Source organism: Herpailurus yagouaroundi, unplaced genomic scaffold (genome assembly GCF_014898765.1).
Source record: "Herpailurus yagouaroundi ecotype Mexico unplaced genomic scaffold, PumYag 141, whole genome shotgun sequence".
In the NCBI taxonomy this organism is placed as follows: Eukaryota; Metazoa; Chordata; class Mammalia; order Carnivora; family Felidae; genus Herpailurus; species Herpailurus yagouaroundi.
The window spans coordinates 42,701,687-42,718,194 of NW_024412396.1; the positions used below are offsets into that span (position 1 = coordinate 42,701,687).

General features: G+C 51.8%; 1 protein-coding gene and 1 long non-coding RNA gene across 10 annotated transcripts in view; one reads left to right on the top strand and one right to left on the bottom strand.

The window, feature by feature from the left end:
- Positions 1–16,508, top strand: part of PLEKHH1 (pleckstrin homology, MyTH4 and FERM domain containing H1) — a 53,640-nt gene that overhangs the window by 32,916 nt on the left and 4,216 nt on the right. For 6 of the 9 annotated variants that reach the window (XM_040477470.1, XM_040477469.1, XM_040477475.1 and 3 more), the window contains 19 exons: positions 728–806; positions 1,446–1,537; positions 3,164–3,314; positions 3,529–3,674; positions 4,625–4,735; positions 5,667–5,753; positions 6,089–6,250; positions 7,206–7,286; positions 7,623–7,805; positions 8,205–8,313; positions 9,038–9,207; positions 9,841–10,017; positions 10,379–10,476; positions 10,964–11,141; positions 11,687–11,842; positions 12,939–13,039; positions 13,820–13,961; positions 15,100–15,242; positions 15,373–15,502. In XM_040477470.1, coding sequence (XP_040333404.1) covers positions 728–806; positions 1,446–1,537; positions 3,164–3,314; positions 3,529–3,674; positions 4,625–4,735; positions 5,667–5,753; positions 6,089–6,250; positions 7,206–7,286; positions 7,623–7,805; positions 8,205–8,313; positions 9,038–9,207; positions 9,841–10,017; positions 10,379–10,476; positions 10,964–11,141; positions 11,687–11,842; positions 12,939–13,039; positions 13,820–13,961; positions 15,100–15,242; positions 15,373–15,502 — 2,496 coding nt within the window. The remainder of the gene's footprint in view (positions 1–727; positions 807–1,445; positions 1,538–3,163; positions 3,315–3,528; positions 3,675–4,624; positions 4,736–5,666; positions 5,754–6,088; positions 6,251–7,205; positions 7,287–7,622; positions 7,806–8,204; positions 8,314–9,037; positions 9,208–9,840; positions 10,018–10,378; positions 10,477–10,963; positions 11,142–11,686; positions 11,843–12,938; positions 13,040–13,819; positions 13,962–15,099; positions 15,243–15,372; positions 15,503–16,508) is intronic. The other 3 variants (XM_040477473.1, XM_040477472.1, XM_040477474.1) reach the window with 3 other exon arrangements.
- On the bottom strand, positions 13,706–15,103 carry LOC121031946 (uncharacterized). The gene is made up of 2 exons (XR_005790998.1): positions 14,360–15,103; positions 13,706–14,262 (listed from the first exon to the last, which is right to left on the bottom strand). It is a non-coding gene; the product is annotated as an uncharacterized LOC121031946 (long non-coding RNA).

Genomic DNA, 16,508 nt, shown 5'->3' on the forward strand with positions numbered 1-16,508 from the left:
TGCCTTGAGTGGAGAAAAGAGATCTGGAAAAGCACAGGCAGAGCCTCTGGGTTGTTTGATCAAAACCGTTAGGAAAGCTCCTTAGGCCTGTGGGCCTCTTTCAGACCCAGGAACGCCAAGGGGTAAAGGAGAACTTGAGGGTGAGGGTTCTCATCGATGTGACTTCTACAGCGGGATTCAGGGTCCAGGTGAGCTTAGACAAGCTTTGCAGGTTGGGCCTAACCATGAACGTAACGTTGTTAGTGTTGGAAAAAATTGTGTCCTAGCTTCCAAACAACTGGCTTCCAAAAGGGCATGCCTTTGCCATGGGGCTCTGACTTCCTCATTATCAACACTCCAGCTTCCAGGGGTGAGAGCCAGAGACCCAAGACCTCTAAAATGGGTAAGATGCAGAGAAACAGGTCACTGACCCTCTCCTCTTGAACTTCTTGTGTGGAGACAAGAGAAGAACTGAGTATCTGTTGGACGCTGATTATATTCCAGGTGTTAGATGTTTCCATTAATGATTTTATTTGATTTTTGTAACAGCCTGACAGGTGAGTATTATCTCCACTTCAGAGCTGAGGAAAAGGAAGCTCAAATATAACTTGCCTAGGATTACCCCAGCTGTAATTGGCCAAACGTGGATGTGGACCTAGGTCCACAGCCATCCTTTTACCTCCACACCCAGGAGGTGCTGGGCTGGGCACAGAGCTGGACTCTGACCCTCTGGGGTCTTCCATTCCAGGAGAGCCGGATCTACGCGGTGGCTATGGCTGGCATGCGGCTCTCAGACGCATCTCCCAGAACTATTGCCACCTGTTGCGGTGAGTCCCAAGTGAGCCCCAAATGGTAGACAGGGTGGGCGTGCAGGGAGAAGACTCTGAGGGCCACCTGGTGCTCCATCCAGGCACCCTGTTCCCTCCCCCAACAGGTGAGGTTCAGTGAAATCACAGCCAGGGCTAAGGGAAAAGGAAGCTGTGCAGACAGGAGTTGCTCATTACATGCCGAGTGGGCGTGGCCTTGAACACCAATTACAGAGCTGGAGGAGACGTTAGAGGCGGGATCCTCTAACCCAGCCTCCCACCTGCACTGGCTTCCCCTCTGTAGCACCCAGGACTGGGAGGGGGCGGGACATCTCCCCCGTGCCTTGATTTAGATGAGCCCCCTGAAGGAACCGCATCCCCGCCCTCTGGCTCCTGAGTCACTAGCCAGCCACTGAATCCTCACAGTGATGTGAGGGCTCCGTAGTCTCATGGTTGGTAACTCACCTTCACACGAGTGGGACTGAAGAAATTCTCAGCCCCATGCTGAGGATTGCCACCCTACCTGTCACCTGGAGTGCTCTTTCAAAGAACTGTCTCCATGGATCTCCTCCTCAGTCTGCCCAGGTCTCTGCTACCGCAGGCTCCTGAGTGAGTTATGGCATCTGAGTTAAACTCATCCTTCTTTTCCACCCCCTCCAGCTTCAAGCCCTCCTGCCCTTGCGTCCCCTGGGCCTTTCTCTGGCCTTGTGTACAAGAATGTCACCGTGCCTGTCTACACAGCCCTGAAGGGGGTAAGAAGCTGCTATCCAAGGAGGGGGTGTGCCATCTGGGAGGCCCCATTCATTCAGTGGGGCTCTAGGGTCAGGCTTCTGCACACACGTGACTCTGGGCAGGGAGCTCAGCACCCATATATATGTAATTTTATTATTTATTAGATCTTAATTATAAAACTTGTATGTTTACAAAAACTTGAATCCATATGATCATGGGCAAAGTGGAAGGTTAAAGTGAGGCCTATGCCTGCTCCACCTCTCCTACCCATCTTTTCACACATCTGTCCCGGGAGGATTTCTTCCAGAACTTCTCGTATGTGTTCAAACATATATTCCTATGTGTACACTCATAACATCTCTATATATTTTTCTTTGAGTATAGTTGGCACACAATATTACATTAATTTCATATCTATGTATTTTTTTTAACAAAAATCAGGTTTAACTGCAACATAATGTTTTCATACACATTTTTGTCTCCTTTTGTTATTGGTTTTTGAGATCAAGATAGTAATACTTTGTAAAACTTTTTATAGAAGAATCAGAAAGCTGAGGCACCTGGGTGGCTCAGTTGGTTAAGCTTTCCACTTCGGCTCAGGTCATGATCTCATGGTTTGTGGGTTCAAGCCCCACATCGGGCTCTGTGCTGATAGCCTGGAGTCTGCTTCAGATTCTGTGTCTCCCTCTCTTTCTTCCCTCCCCCACTTGTGCTCTGTCTCTCTCAAAAATGAACATTAAAAAAAAAGAGAAAGCCAAAAGTGAAATCTTCTTTCACATTGCTTCTCCCTAATTCTTCACTCCAGAGGCAGCTATCATTAATGTTTATTCTGTGAGGCCTTCTGATGCATCTGCAAATATCTTCTGTGTCTGTGTCTCTGTCACACGCATGCTTGCACGCAGCGGGGATCATATTACACACGTCCTACCCTTTGCTTGTTCACACTCCCATCTTCCTGCTATACCTCCATGCACAGCTCTGCTTCCTCTTTTAGGGCTATCTGGTACCCCTTGGTATAGATGCCGCATAGCCACCTTAACCTGTCCTCCACTGATTGACAGTTTAGGTCTTCTGTTTTTCTCTAAAATCAGTGTTGCAATGAACATCAATGTGCAGATATATCTCCGTGCACTTACATATAATGTATACGTACTTCCATAGGACAGAATTTTAGAGGTGAAATTTATGGGCAAATGATATGCATATTTTAAATTTTGGCAGGTTGTACCAAATTACCTTCTGAGAGGTTCTATCACACTACGGAATATCTTTTCCCCCACACTTTCACCAACATTGAAATGGTCTTTTTAAATGTTTGCCCACTGAGATGGCCTCTTACTTCCTTATCCCCACACGTTTTTAAATCTCCTGTCTCACACTTGGCCCATGGAGTGGCATTCTGGACCCCTAGTGGTGGGAGCAAGGGTCACACTGCCAGGTGTTCAGCCTAGATGGGGCAGCTCCTTTGGGGACCACAGAGGCTGGTGTGGGGGGGCCGAAGGCCCAGGGGAAGCATGGAGGTGAGGAGAGTAAGGTCAGAGCTGTGCTGGCCACACCCTGGGCACATGGAGCCAGAGTACAAGTGCCCATGGGAAGGGGCTTGTTTTGCAAGGGGAGCTGCAGTGGGGGAGGGGCCTGTCTTGCAGAGAGCCATGCAGATCAGCACTGTACCCTTTGTGGACGAGTCCTCTGGGTCTGACGATGACTGCAGCTCTCAGGCGAGTTTCCGAACTTCGGTCCCCTGCTCTGAGTCCAGGAAGACCAGTGGACTGGGCAGCCCTCGGGCCATCAAGAGAGGTACAGAGGGGGGAGCAGAAAGGTGCGGGGTATAGCAAGCAGACCCTGACCTCCTCCCCTGGGTGGGTGTATCTGGGAGTCCCTGCTTGACCTCTGCCCATGACCCTGAACTCCAGACTCAAAGGTCCTGGGTCGGTGAGGAAGGCTCTGCAGCTCCTGGACTGTGGAAGCTGGGAGAGGTTTGGGATCCAGGCCTTGACGACTCCTTCTTCAGCAGGCGTCTCCATGTCCTCGCTGAGCTCCGAGGGAGACTACGCCATCCCCCCAGATGCCTGCTCGCTGGACAGTGACTACTCAGAGCCTGAGCACAAACTACAGCGCACCTCGTCCTACTCCACCGAGGGGCTGGGCCTGGGCGGGGTAAGCTGGAAGTGTGGCTGAGTCCCGGCAGGGTGGGAGCAGATCCCTGTGAGATGAGGGCTCCCAGGGGAATGGTGAGGGCTGGGGCAGAGGGCTGCAACAGATGTGAGGCCCCGAGGAGTGGACCGGGTGGGGGGTGTGCAGCTATGAAATCAAGTACACACAGACCCTGTGAGGAAGGAGAAGGAGCCTGGTGAGCTCCTTAGCAAACCAGGGCTGGCCAGTGGGAAAGCACACTGTGGCTCACTGAGTTACTTCGTTTTAACCCCATGCTGGCCCTGGAACGCTGAGAGCTGAGTTCTTACAGTGTGCCAGGCACCATGCTCAGTGTTCTTCGTGCCCGGTCTCGTGTGTCCTCACCATCCTCTCAGAGCTGTTAACCCCATTTTACAGATAAGAAGACTGAGGCTCAGAGCCGTGCCACAGACCCACATCACTCACTCCCCAGTGCTTGTCCCACACCACCGTGCCACTGTGTCTTCATCTCCCCTCTGCCCCAGCCTGGCTGATGTGCCCCTTGTTCCCCAAACCTCGCTCTCCCTTCCTGCTGCCTGCAATAGCCTTTTCCTCCTCTTGGCTTGTCTTTGAAGGAAAGCTGACTTTTCCTTCCGGGGCCGGTCCAGATTTGGCTCTTCCCAAAGCCCTTCCTGGCCATTCTCTCCCTCATGCAGCTCCTGGTCTGCCACCTTCTCACAGTCAGGTGTTGTCTTCCCCAGCCAGCAGGACCCTTCCACAGCGGGACTACCTTTGCTTTAGGCTAGTTCTGTTTGAACCCTTAGTAGGGCATGGTACCCTGCAAATATATATAGTAGGTACTCAAGAATTGGTTTTTGATTGATGACAAAGCAGTGACTCAACTGGGCCATTTTGTCCTGTATGACATCTACAAACCCAAGTGATTCCCTTTTTCTGTCTCCCCCTCTTCCCCCTATACCCTCCCACCCCCATAGGAGTCCCTGGAGAAGTCGGGCTACCTGCTAAAAATGGGGAGTCGGGTGAAGACGTGGAAGAGGCGCTGGTTTGTCCTGAGACAGGGACAGATTATGTACTACAAGTCCCCGGTGAGACCCTCCTTCCCCAGAACGGTAGTCAAAAGGACCCCATCCCAAACTCAGAACTGTGATGGGCTGGAAGAGGGGTGGTGTGGCCCACGGCCAGAGGGCTAGGTCTGGCAGGTGGGGAGAGGCGACCTGGCTGGGCATCCAAGGCTTTGAGCCTTACATGGGGCCATGAGGCTGGTTACTGGTTTTTGGAGTCAAATCAGGCACAGAACAAAGACAGTTCTAGATGAGTTGGCTGGGTGATTCCTTCTTACTTCAGAAACTGATTTCTCCTAATGCCTGGTCCTGTAAAAGAAACTGTTTGCAGGCTGCCCTCACATCATCTGGGTTGTCCTAACAGAATGCATTACCTCTTCCACCTCCTTCCTGTACAGTTTGGAATTAGGAAGCCTTGGATGTTGGGCTCCAGTTTGACAAGACATCCCTGGGGAACCAACAGTAATGTTTTCAGGAAGGCAAAAGGACAGTGTCTCTTGTTCAACTCCAGCTGATTGTCCGTGGCTGTCTGAACACCATGTTGAGGATACTGGGCCTGTATCACTCAATGAGTAGTTATGCTGTGACTGATTAGTAAGGTGTGCAGGCACACTGGGAAGGGTAATGGGGATATATTTGCCACTTATTTCCACACTTGGTTTAAAGGCTGTGATAGAATTTAAAGGTCCTATAGCTCTGTAATAACCTGGTGGCTTCTGACCCAGTTTTAAAGGCTCAATCTATGCTTTTTGAGGCCTGGGTTAGGATCCATGTCTCTAATCATTGCTCCATTTAGCTAGAACTGGGATCCAGAACAAGTTCCCCATCATACCACAGCGCAGGAAAGCTTAGGAATCACTTTCCCCTCTGCCTGTGGCCTGGAGTAAGATCTGAAAGGAGAATGATGTGCTCTGAGAAGACTCATACCATTTTCCTCCCCATTCCTGTCTTACAGAGTGATGTCATCCGGAAACCTCAAGGTCAAGTGGAACTGAATTCCCGTTGCCAAATTGTTCGAGGGGAGGGTGCACAGACATTCCAGGTGGGTGTTGCTAGCAGCTAGGATTTTAGACACAAGAGGTGCTAAGTTTGGCTATGACTATGATAGAGACAAAGATGAGGCAAAATGAGCATGTGTGAAAGACATCACATCCACATTTGGATGTGATCCTAATTTGTGAGTACTGGGAAGGAAGAAGAGACAGAGTGAAGGTAAGAGAGACCGGGAGAAAACAATAAGGAAAAGAAGGGAGGGAGTCCCAAGATGGGAAGAAGGAAGGCCCAGTGGTTTCAGGGATTTGTGCCACCTCAGAGCCAGGTCCCTGGCATTCCATCCTCCCGTCTCCCTGCCGCTGGCCCCCACTCTGCCCTCCACAGCTTATCTCTGAGAAGAAAACCTATTACCTGACGGCTGACTCACCCAGCCTGCTGGAGGAGTGGATCCGAGTACTGCAGAGCCTGCTGAAGGTCCAGGCCATTGGGCCTCTGGCCCTGCCGCAGGGTGGCATCAAGCCCACCGTGAAGGGCTGGCTGACTAAGGTATGGGAGGAGCTGGTGGGGTGGAACGTGGGCCCCGACAGCCAGGGGGCCAGGAGCCTGGGTCTTGCCCTCCTTACAGCTCCTGTCTGCAGGAGTTTGCTCACAGGGATCAGCTGGTTGGCCTCACAAAGTGTCGGTGAATGAAAACAGAGACCAGAGTTGTTAGCACAACAGTTATCATCGGGACAGGAGGGAAAGGAATGTCTTGTACCTATTTCAAGGTTATTAGGAGTTGCTGCCCATCCCTGCCTGCATCTACCGTGCCTCAGTATGAATAGTGGGAGGGTGTGATGTAGGCGAGGTAGGTGTGGCCCTTCAAAGACAGAACATCCCAGACCTGCCCTAAAGGTGTTTGAGGTAGGGCTTTTCTGGCTATGAGAAGCAGAGTTCCTATTAACCCCAAGAAAATGGAAGTTAACAAGGAAGCACATTAACTAGATGAGAACGCCATCAGGAAGCAAAGCCCCTCGTATGAGCAAGCTCAGCAGTCTTGGCTCTGTCTCTGCGTCTGCTTCCCCTTTCATTCTGTGCTCCTGTCACTCTCCTCTGTCTGTTGTGCACTTGCTGTTCCCTAGTGATTTACGTGTTAGCACCAGGGGTGTTAGCATCCCATGCCTGCCCTGGGTGGCCTTGCCCTCCCTCTCAACATCCATAGAGCTGACTAGCAAGTTCTTCCTGTGTCCATATGCTTGGAACAGGACATCTGATTGGCCTGGTTAATCTTTTAACGGCATGTAGTGCAAGGGTGAGTGGGGTGTTACAGGGTACCCGCCACGGACCTGTGCTGTGAAAGGGCTGGTTCTGTTAGTAGGGTGTCTGGGTGGCATCTCCACTAAGGACCTGAGTTGACCAGGGGTTTTGAGATCCGCCTCCCTGTGGCTTCTCTTTGCCAGTCCTGGATTTACTTCTGGGATTACCTGGTTCTCACAATTCTGTCTTAATTTCTGTCTTCTAGGTAAAACATGGCCACTCCAAGCTGGTCTGGTGTGCTCTTGTTGGGAGAACCTTCTACTACTATCGGAGCCATGAGGACAAGGTACTCCCTGGCTTCCTGATAGCACCCACTCTCTGCTTTTCCAGACCACATTCCTAATGCAAGGCCCCAGTTTCTCCCTCTATCCCATCTAATTCCACCACAAGCATGAAGCCAGCTGGTTGGATCCCTCTAGACTGAATGGCCCACAAATTCCACCTGTGGGGTCTATCTGTGCTTCACCAGGCAAGCCTCAGCCAGGGAGCTGTAGTTAATTCCCTCATCCCGTGACCAGGCCACATCTATGATGCCCAGCCCAGCAGGGACTGAGGGTTCAGAAAGAAGACACTCCCCCATTCCCTGCTGGCTCTCCCATTCATGGAAGGCTCATGTTCGCAGCGACCCCTGGGCCATCTGCCTGTGCAGGATGCACGCATAGAGGAAGTAGATCGATCCTGTGACTCAGACGAAGACTATGAGGCTGGCGGAACCAGGCAGTTGCTTTCCTCCCACTGCACCCTGGTGATTCACCCCCGAGAGCACAGCCCTACCTACCTCCTCATTGGCACCAAGCATGAAAAGGTAAGGGAGGGGGCTGGGCCTCCATGGCCAAGCTTGGTCCTGTGATTCTTGTCTTCCCCTTTTCCTTTCTCAACCTCCCCAAATTCAAGTTTCTTTCCTTCTGGACATTTTGGCAACTAGTATTCATTCCCTGGTTGAACTATTCCTTATACTGAATTCACTCTCAGTGACCAGCATCTCTCCACTGGGGCCATGAGATAGCACCTCAGGCGTAGAAACTTGGGTTCATGTTCACCTGATCCCAGGTCTTCCCTCTTAGAGACTGTTGGCCTTGACTTGTGTCAGCCAAACTAGCCTAACTTTACCCTGAGCTTGACCCTTTCAAGGAAGCTTCTCTGGAGCTCTTGCCTCCATTCTTCCCACTCCAGTCTCATCAGATGGCTTTCCATCCCCTTCCAGGACACGTGGCTTTACCACCTCACGGTGGCTGCAGGTGGCAGCAGTGCCCAGGTTGGCACTGCCTATGAGCAGCTCATTGGGAAACTGATGGATGGGGAGGGAGACCCAGGTAAGGCAACGGTGGCCGTCACTGCTTGGGTTGGAGGGTGGTGGCTGGGTAACGGTTGGTCAGAAACCCAAAGAAAGCATTTCTGTTAGCATTTATAGCAGCGTTTCTGAAGCTGTTGTAAAACCATCTAAGCCACAAAAGGGCATTCCCATCCACGCTCCAGAGCCCCTGTTTCTGGTGAGATTCTGAGGTGACCACTCTGTATCTGGGGGAGTTTATTTGGGAAGCAGACTTTCCAGTGGGTCAGTGTTTTACATTGTTCACTGCAGCTTTGCTGGCCGGGCAGAGAGTTGAGGAAGGAAGGAAGCTGGTTAAAAGTTTGTTAATCAATGAATGAAGCCTAAACTGGGATTAGACTAACCTAAGCCTGGGGTATCACAGGGTCTTTATTTTGCTACTGATTCTCAGGACCCTGAGGAACTAATGGCACACACCGCACACCCCTTCACTGCTCCTTGTGTGTTCCCCGCTGACAGGCACTGTCCATCCATACCTGACACTGCAGGGCGGGGCCTCTCCCGCACACACATGCTTGCACGCAGGTACCCACGGCCCCACACACTCACCCCCACTGCAGCCCCACGAAGAAGGCAGTAGCCACCTTCCTGTAAGCCGTGCTTGTGAGCGTGCTAGATGCAGTGTACAACTGCATACCCCCCACTCTGCGGATAAATCCGGTGCAGTCCGTGTGTTCCAGTTAACCCTTGTTTTCTTCACAAATCAGAGTGGGAGTGGAGGTGGGAGGCAAGTTCCCTCACCCCTGGTGCTGTGCTTTGGGCAGATTCCCCTCTCTGGAGGCACCCCATGCTGTGTTACAGCAAAGACGGGCTATACACCTCCCTCACCACCCTGCCCTCCGAGGCCCTGCAGACCGAGGCTCTCAAGCTCTTCAAGGTAAAGCGGGAATGGAACCCAGGTGCACCAACAGGTGGCGCCCTCGCCACGTACCCAGACTCTCCCAGAGCAGTTTGCCCACCTTGGTGGTGCTCAGGTAGAAGAGACCCATGTGGTTAGGGGGAGCTCACAGAAAGATCTGAATGGAAGGGAAAGAGTCCCACAGCTCCCCCCCCCCCCGCCCCCGCTGCCCCCGGCACAGTCAGTTATGGTGGGGAGGCATTCCCGGCTTCCTTGGGAAGTGCCGGTGAAACTCCCCCTGGAGGAACTCCCTTTCTCTTATAGTGAACAGCAGGAAAGGCCAGGTTTATGTTGCTTCTGGACCTCAGAGATTCTGACCTATTTTACAGTGTTGTGTCCATCTGAATGTTCTCTTTAAAAAAAAAAAAAAGAATGTCTTGCTTATGTAACGGACACATTTGAAGAAGGATAGATTCTATCCCAGAGTAGCCTTCTCAGCAGGCAGACATGCTCTCAAGCGGTGACAGTGCTCCCTCTTAGAATGGGCTTCCTACAGTGAACTGGAGCCTGCCTGGAGCCCTTGGGGGGGACGGCCCAATCTGCCCACTGTCACCGCGGATGCTAGTCAAGGGGCTGTTGGTCTGCCCGGGCCCACCACCATTTTCGTGCCAGTCCTGCCAGCTTTTCATCAACGTGCCTGTGGAAGCGGCCTCCGTAGACTATCACGTGTCCCTGGCCCAGACGGCACTACAGGTCTGCCTGGTTCACCCCGAGTTGCAGAGTGAGATCTACTGCCAACTGATGAAGCAGACCAGCTGCCGCCCACCTCAGAAGTACTCCCTCATGCAGGTGGGCATCCTGGGGCAAAACAGCTGACGGGGCCATTGGCAGGGACTTCTCAGGAGCCGGGAAGGGGGAAGGAGGAAGGAGGGAATGGAGCAGGTACCCTCTAGGCCTGGTGGCCAACGGGCAGCCTCAGTGCTCAAAGCTGCCTCAGTACACCTGCCTTCTCTGTGCCCCTTCTGGATGTCTGTGCATAGTCAGATTGGGTGACTGCCGTTCTGGACAAAGCCTGACCAGGATGGGCCATCCTGCCATCCACAGAAGGTGGGGGGCCCTGGTTTGGAGAGCACTGAAGCCTTGGTAGCTCAGGACTGTGAGGCATTGCCGCAGACCCAGCACTCACCCCATGCTGCTTGTTCCCTGGCAGTGCTGGCAGCTCCTGGCTCTGTGTGCCCCACTTTTCCTGCCTCAGCACCACTTCCTCTGGTACATCAAACAGCAGCTCCAGCGCCATGCAGATCCCACGTGAGTGAGGGTCCTTTCCTATGCCACTCTAGCACTGCTGACGGTGGCATGGCGAAGAGGGACGGGGGGACCAAGATGGGTCAAATCACCCTGCCCCTGTGGTTTGCACAGGGGTCATGGAGACACGGAGACCTCAGTGCTGTGTGCACAGATGGGCATGTGGAGGCCTGGGCCGCTCTGCACACCAGTCTGTGTATGTGTGTTTTGTGGATGTGCTCACGTGAAGCTCCGGTGTCCCCAAGTCATCCCCACATTTTCGTGGTCTGTTGCCATGTTTTTCTGGCTTCCAGAGGAAATATCTCTGCCAGCAATTTGCAGCATATAGGCCCTGAATGACAAATTAACACCCCAGACCAGAGCGTCACGTTTTTCACAGCCTGCCCAGCTGCGGATTCGGTCTCGGCTAGGTCAGGGTAGGCAGCCAAGGTGTCAAGATGGCAGGGGTGAATGAATTCCCTGGGATTCTCTTTCTTCCCTGTCTTTTTAGAAATGAAACTGGCCAGTATGCCACCTACTGCCAGCGGGCAGTGGAGCGGACTCTACAGGTGGGGGAGCGGGAGGCCAGGCCGTCACGCATGGAAGTGGTGTCCATCCTGCTGCGCAACCCCTTCCACCACTCCTTGCCCTTCAGCATCCCTGTGCACTTCGCCAATGGGACTTACCAGGTGAGGAGGCCGCGCGGGATCCCTCTCCTGAGTCTTCTCATATCACTGGCCCAGAGACTATCTTTGGGCCATGTGGGTGTTAAACCTCCTTAGGCTTGGCAGACTCTTAATAATAGGCAAACCAGCAGGATGGGCCTGGGGTGTGGAGGTGGGGGTGGGACCGTTACTGCCTGTGTGGAGGGGGAAAGGAGCTTGAACTCCAAAAGTGCTCTGCCGTTTGGCACCTGGGAAGTAGATCTTTAGAAACCACTGCACGAACGGGGAAGCCGAGACATTGACCAAGAAAGGGGCAGGACAAAAGACCTCCAAAAGAGCAGCAGTCAAGGAGCAGCAGAGCTTCTGTCTGCCTCCAGCTTATAGCGAGCCGCTTGTCTCTGAAGCACTCACCCTCTGTGTGTGACTATGGAAACCAGCTTCCTTTAGCTTTTGCATTTGCCCTTGCTCCTCTCAGCCAAGCCTTTCCACCTCCCAGATACACACGTCCACTAGCCGGAATGAGTTCCTCTTGGGAAATTTCCTCTGGGACTAACCCCTCTCTCGTGCAGGTGGTTGGTTTTGACGGCTCCTCCACAGTTGATGAGTTCCTCCAGCGTCTGAACCAGGAGACGGGCATGAGGAAGTCATCCCACTCTGGCTTTGCCCTCTTCACAGATGACCCTTCTGGCAGGGACCTGGAACACTGCCTGCAGGGGAGCATCAAGGTGATGATGGTCTCCCCGTAAGCCAAATGAGCCCCTCCTGGGAGACCTCCAGGTTTCCGGGTTTTGGTGATGGGGAGAGAACCCCCTGGCTGGTGCCTTACTGTCCCCCAGCCTGTTGGGTCTGGATCCAAGGTGCTCCCCCAAGCCAGCATTTTTGTGGCATCCTAAAACATACCCGTACAGGCAGAGAGAAGTTGTTTGTGCCCTTGTCTCCACACTGCTCCCGCCCTTGAAGGGCTGTGCAGCGTCCAGAGGAAAGGCTGCTTCTCAGCGTGGTGTAGGAAGGATAGGGAGGCACTTGTCAGCAGCAGCTCCAACCGGGGCTGCTGCCAGTCACACAATCCACACACGGAGGTGGGTAGCTGTACACCTAGGTCCACTGGATGTGGTGCTGTTCCCTGGCCCCTCAATCTTTCCATCTGCCAGGGCCTGCACTTACTGGTTCAAGCAAATTGTAAGCAGGTAGATCTATATGGTACCTCTACAAGTAAAGGACCCTTGAATGGGATTTCAGACCTATCTTGTCTGGGATTAGCAGACAAGATGTGAAGTGTTTGTGGGAACGTATTGTAGCATTGATGAGTAGGAGTGTTTTGGTTCTGTGTCTGCTCTTTTTATGGCAATAGGACAAAGGCTTCTATAGTCTTTTATTTACCATTGCCTGGAAAAACTATGCCACATATCTTGTTTATAAATGTCAGGGGGTCTGTTTGGCTTTGTTACACGGTAGGCCTCTGGGTATACTTCAAGAGAATAGCAGTCGGTGGAATGGAAACAGAGCTGGTAATATGAGGCCATGGTTTTTGACTGACGCCTGCCTGGCCTCTGGGAAAGCCCCCTCAGGTGTTAAGGCCAGTGGGGGCAGCCTTCCATGCTTTGCTGCTCACGCCATGCCCAGGGCCCTACCTCTGTCTGTGAGATTGTTATAGACCCCTCTGGTCTCAGGCACGTGAGGCCTGCAAGTCAGCCTCCTAATGGAGGACAGTCCCTCGATGCTGCCCTGCTGCCCTGCCGCCCTGCCTGGGTCCTGCCCCAGATTGGTCCTTGTTCTCTTCATCAGGGGCTTTTCTGACTTTCCTCTCTTGCCTCTTTTAAGATCTGTGATGCCATCTCCAAGTGGGAACAGGCCCTGAAGGAGCTGCACTCTGGAAAGGCTGAGGGTGGCACACGTGTGGTGAAGCTGATGTACAAGAACAGGTCCTGAACACCACCTGAGGGTGGGGCCGAGACTGAGGGCTGCCACTGGGGCGCCACTTGCCACTCCCCCAGCTGGATGGCCTGTGCCGGACAGGCAGTGGATCCACAGATAGAACACTGTGTAGTGGTCATTAGTTGGGGCCCCAACTAATGAGGCCAACTAATGAGGCTCTGCTGATCCTCTTGGAGAACCTGGACAGCTCAGGCTCTCAGTCCCTGTACCGCACGTATGTACACACACGTGCGCACGCGCGCATACTCCTGCCAAGGAAACAGACCAACCTTGTGGGATGGCTGCATGTGTTACATTAGGCGAGTGAAACTTTGTATGAGCACTATTTAAGGCTAAAGGATAAATAGCTCCTATAACAATTCCAGGAAATACAGAAGTAGATACCAGGATTTTTTTTTTTTATCCATCTGAATAAGAAAATCCCATCCCAGGTATGTCTCTAGGCAAATAATTTCCATTAGTCTCTTGGAATCTTTAACTCATCCAGTTCCCTAATAGGCTCTGGTTCCAGGGAGCAGATCCCCTCCCCTGATCCAGTAGCGTGGTGGTGTATTCAGGTGTAACATGTGCCACTGTTGCTGAGATCTAATGGCCCTGTATCTGCCCTGTGTCATGTTTAGTTTTTTCTGGAGGCAATAGAAAATAGGCTCACAGATGGTATAAAGAGAGTAGTTTCTTTCTTTGGAAATCAAGATAAACAGAGGCCAAGACAACCTCATCCATTCAGGATCCCAACTGAGTCTTGGCTTCTTCTGTCTTCCCTGTAGGCTGTACTTTCGGAGTCAAGTCAAAGGGGAGACGGAGCGGGAGCGGCTGCTGCTTGCCTCCCAGACTAGCGGGGAGATAGTGGCAGGGAGGTTTCCTGTCAACAAGGAGCTGGCTCTCGAGATGGCTGCCCTGATGGCCCAGGTAAGGCAGTTCAGGAATTGGCAGGATCAGGGTACCGTGTCTGAACTCACACGCGGAACGTACCACACAGCCTAAAACAGGAGACTGCAGACCCTGTGGTGCCTGAGGGGAGGGTGGCCTCGCTGTCCCTGGCTGTGGAGGGAAGCTGACTCCTTACCCAGCAGAGCCCTTCGCTGCAGATACAGGTTACGGACAGAACACTGGACGTGGAATCCAAAGATTTGCCTTTGAGTGCTACCCGCCTTCCCACTGTGAGATTTTGGCCAGGTCACTGCAGTGGTCTGTGCTTTAGTTTCCTTGTCTGTGTAGAGTAAACAAAAATGCGTCATTGCATTTCCTTCAGTATGCTACTGAAATGATGTATATCACATAATGGATGTGGCAAAATTTGTACTTACAACTGTAAAGCATTGTAAGTAGAATTAGGAAGGGGAACACGCATTCAGACTTCGACCCGTCTCCTTATTACCTTGAGGAGGCTATCTGGCCAAAGGTACCTGGGATGCCCTCCTGGTTCCCATGAGAAAGGGTCTGAATCTACATGGTGGAGAGGAAGGAGCAATAATAACAGTTGATCTTTATAATAATAAGCATTTACCCAATACTCTATAGAGGGTCCTCTGCTGAACAGTTTATATGTATTATCCCTGTTCTTAATTCCACTTAATAGATGAAGAAATTGAAGCCCAGAGAGTTTAAGCAGCTTGCTCAAAGTTACAAAGCTGGCAGATGGCAGAGCTGGGATTTGAGTGAGGTGTCTGATTCAAAGGCTTGGAACACTGCAATATTCTAGGAGCTATAGCATCTTCAGTTCTGGATCTCATATTTTTGGATTAGAAGCCAGAATATCCATAGTTTTCCTTTGCCGCTAATTGTGTCTTCGGATAAGGCACTTAACCTCAGCTGCCAAAGGCAAGTGGATGTAAATAATCATCTAGGACCATAAGGTGGTTTCTCTAGTGTGTGTGAAACTTGAGACACAGGGTCTGTTCACAAGAAGTGTTTTCGCATCCATTCACACCCCACCAATAAAGTAATGAAGTAATGGTTTATTTCACCTCTCCAGCAGCCCCAGCCCCACCCCCACCCCATCTACCTCTGGATTCTTGACTGCTCACTCCATGTGCTTCCAACACAGGTAGAATATGGAGACTTAGAGAGGCCCACCCCACCAGGCCCTGGGAGCACACCCCCTGCCAAGCTTCAGCATCACCTCCAACAAGTCCTAGACAGGTTCTACCCAAGGCGCTACAGACACGGGGCACCCCCTGAACAGCTGAGGTAGGCTGCAAGGTCTTGGAGGGGGTTGCTGTGGGGAGGCATGGACTGTGGAGCCGGGTTAGACCTCCAGTTGCAATGAAAGCATGTTGGCACTTCACGGCCACCATCTCTTTCCATCCATCCAAACCAGGCACCTGGCAGATCTGCTGACCACAAAGTGGACCGCACTGCAAGGCTGCTCCCCTCCTGAGTGCATCCGCATCTACCTGACAGTGGCCCGGAAATGGCCTTTCTTTGGTGCTAAGCTTTTTGCTGCTCAGGTAAGTGTGGGTGGTGTCCAGGGGAAGGAGTGATTACCACACCCTCAGGAACATGCCCTGAATTTCTCAAGCTACTGCCCACATCTGGTCACGTTTGAGTCAGTCCAGGCTCCAGGGCCCACCTGCACACTAGCAACCACCAGAGGTCGCTGTTTCTCCACCCATTTCTGGCTTTCTCTCAGATTTCCAGGGTCCAGAGCAGAGTTGTGATCACTGCTTTGGGGCCAGGATTATTTCTGGGTGATGTTCATCTTTCCTTTTTTGACTGCTTTCTTTTTCTTTTTTTTTTTTTTGAGACTAAGAGCAGGGGAGGGACATAGAGAGACAGAGAGAGAGAGAAAGATCACAAGCAGGCTCCATGCCCAACTCAGAGCCCAACACAGGGTTCAATCCCAGGACCATTAGATCATGACCTGAGCCGAAATCAAGAGTTGGATGCTCAACCAACTGAGCCACCCAAGTGCCTCCCTTTTTTTTTTTTTTTTTTTAATTTCTTTTACAATGCTACCCCTGGGCGGGGTGGGGGAAGGACTAATTCACACATAAGGATTCAAACTTGACATAACACCCTCAAGAATGCTTTCATTTTTTAAAAAGTGTAAAAGAGGGCGCCTGGGTGGCTCAGTAGGTTAAGCATCCAATTTCGGCTTTGGTCATGATCTCATGGTTCAGGAGTTCAAACCCTGCATCGGGCTGTCTGGTGTCAGTGCAGAGCCTGCTTCAGATCCAGTCTTCCTCTCTCTCTGCCCCTCCCCTGCTCACACTATCTCTCCCTCTCTCAAAAATAAACATTTTTAAAAGTGCAAAAGATAGAACAATATATAACCTAAATGAATACATCTCTACTGACTTAGCATGGCCAAAGGAGACTCTTAAATTACTCAGGCAACAGTTAATTTCACTGCATGAAAGGCCAGGTGACCCATATTAATTTCAACTGGAACTTTTCTTCTTCAGGTGTCTGGTATGCATAAAATTTATTCATACTCAGAGGATCCTCAAAGCT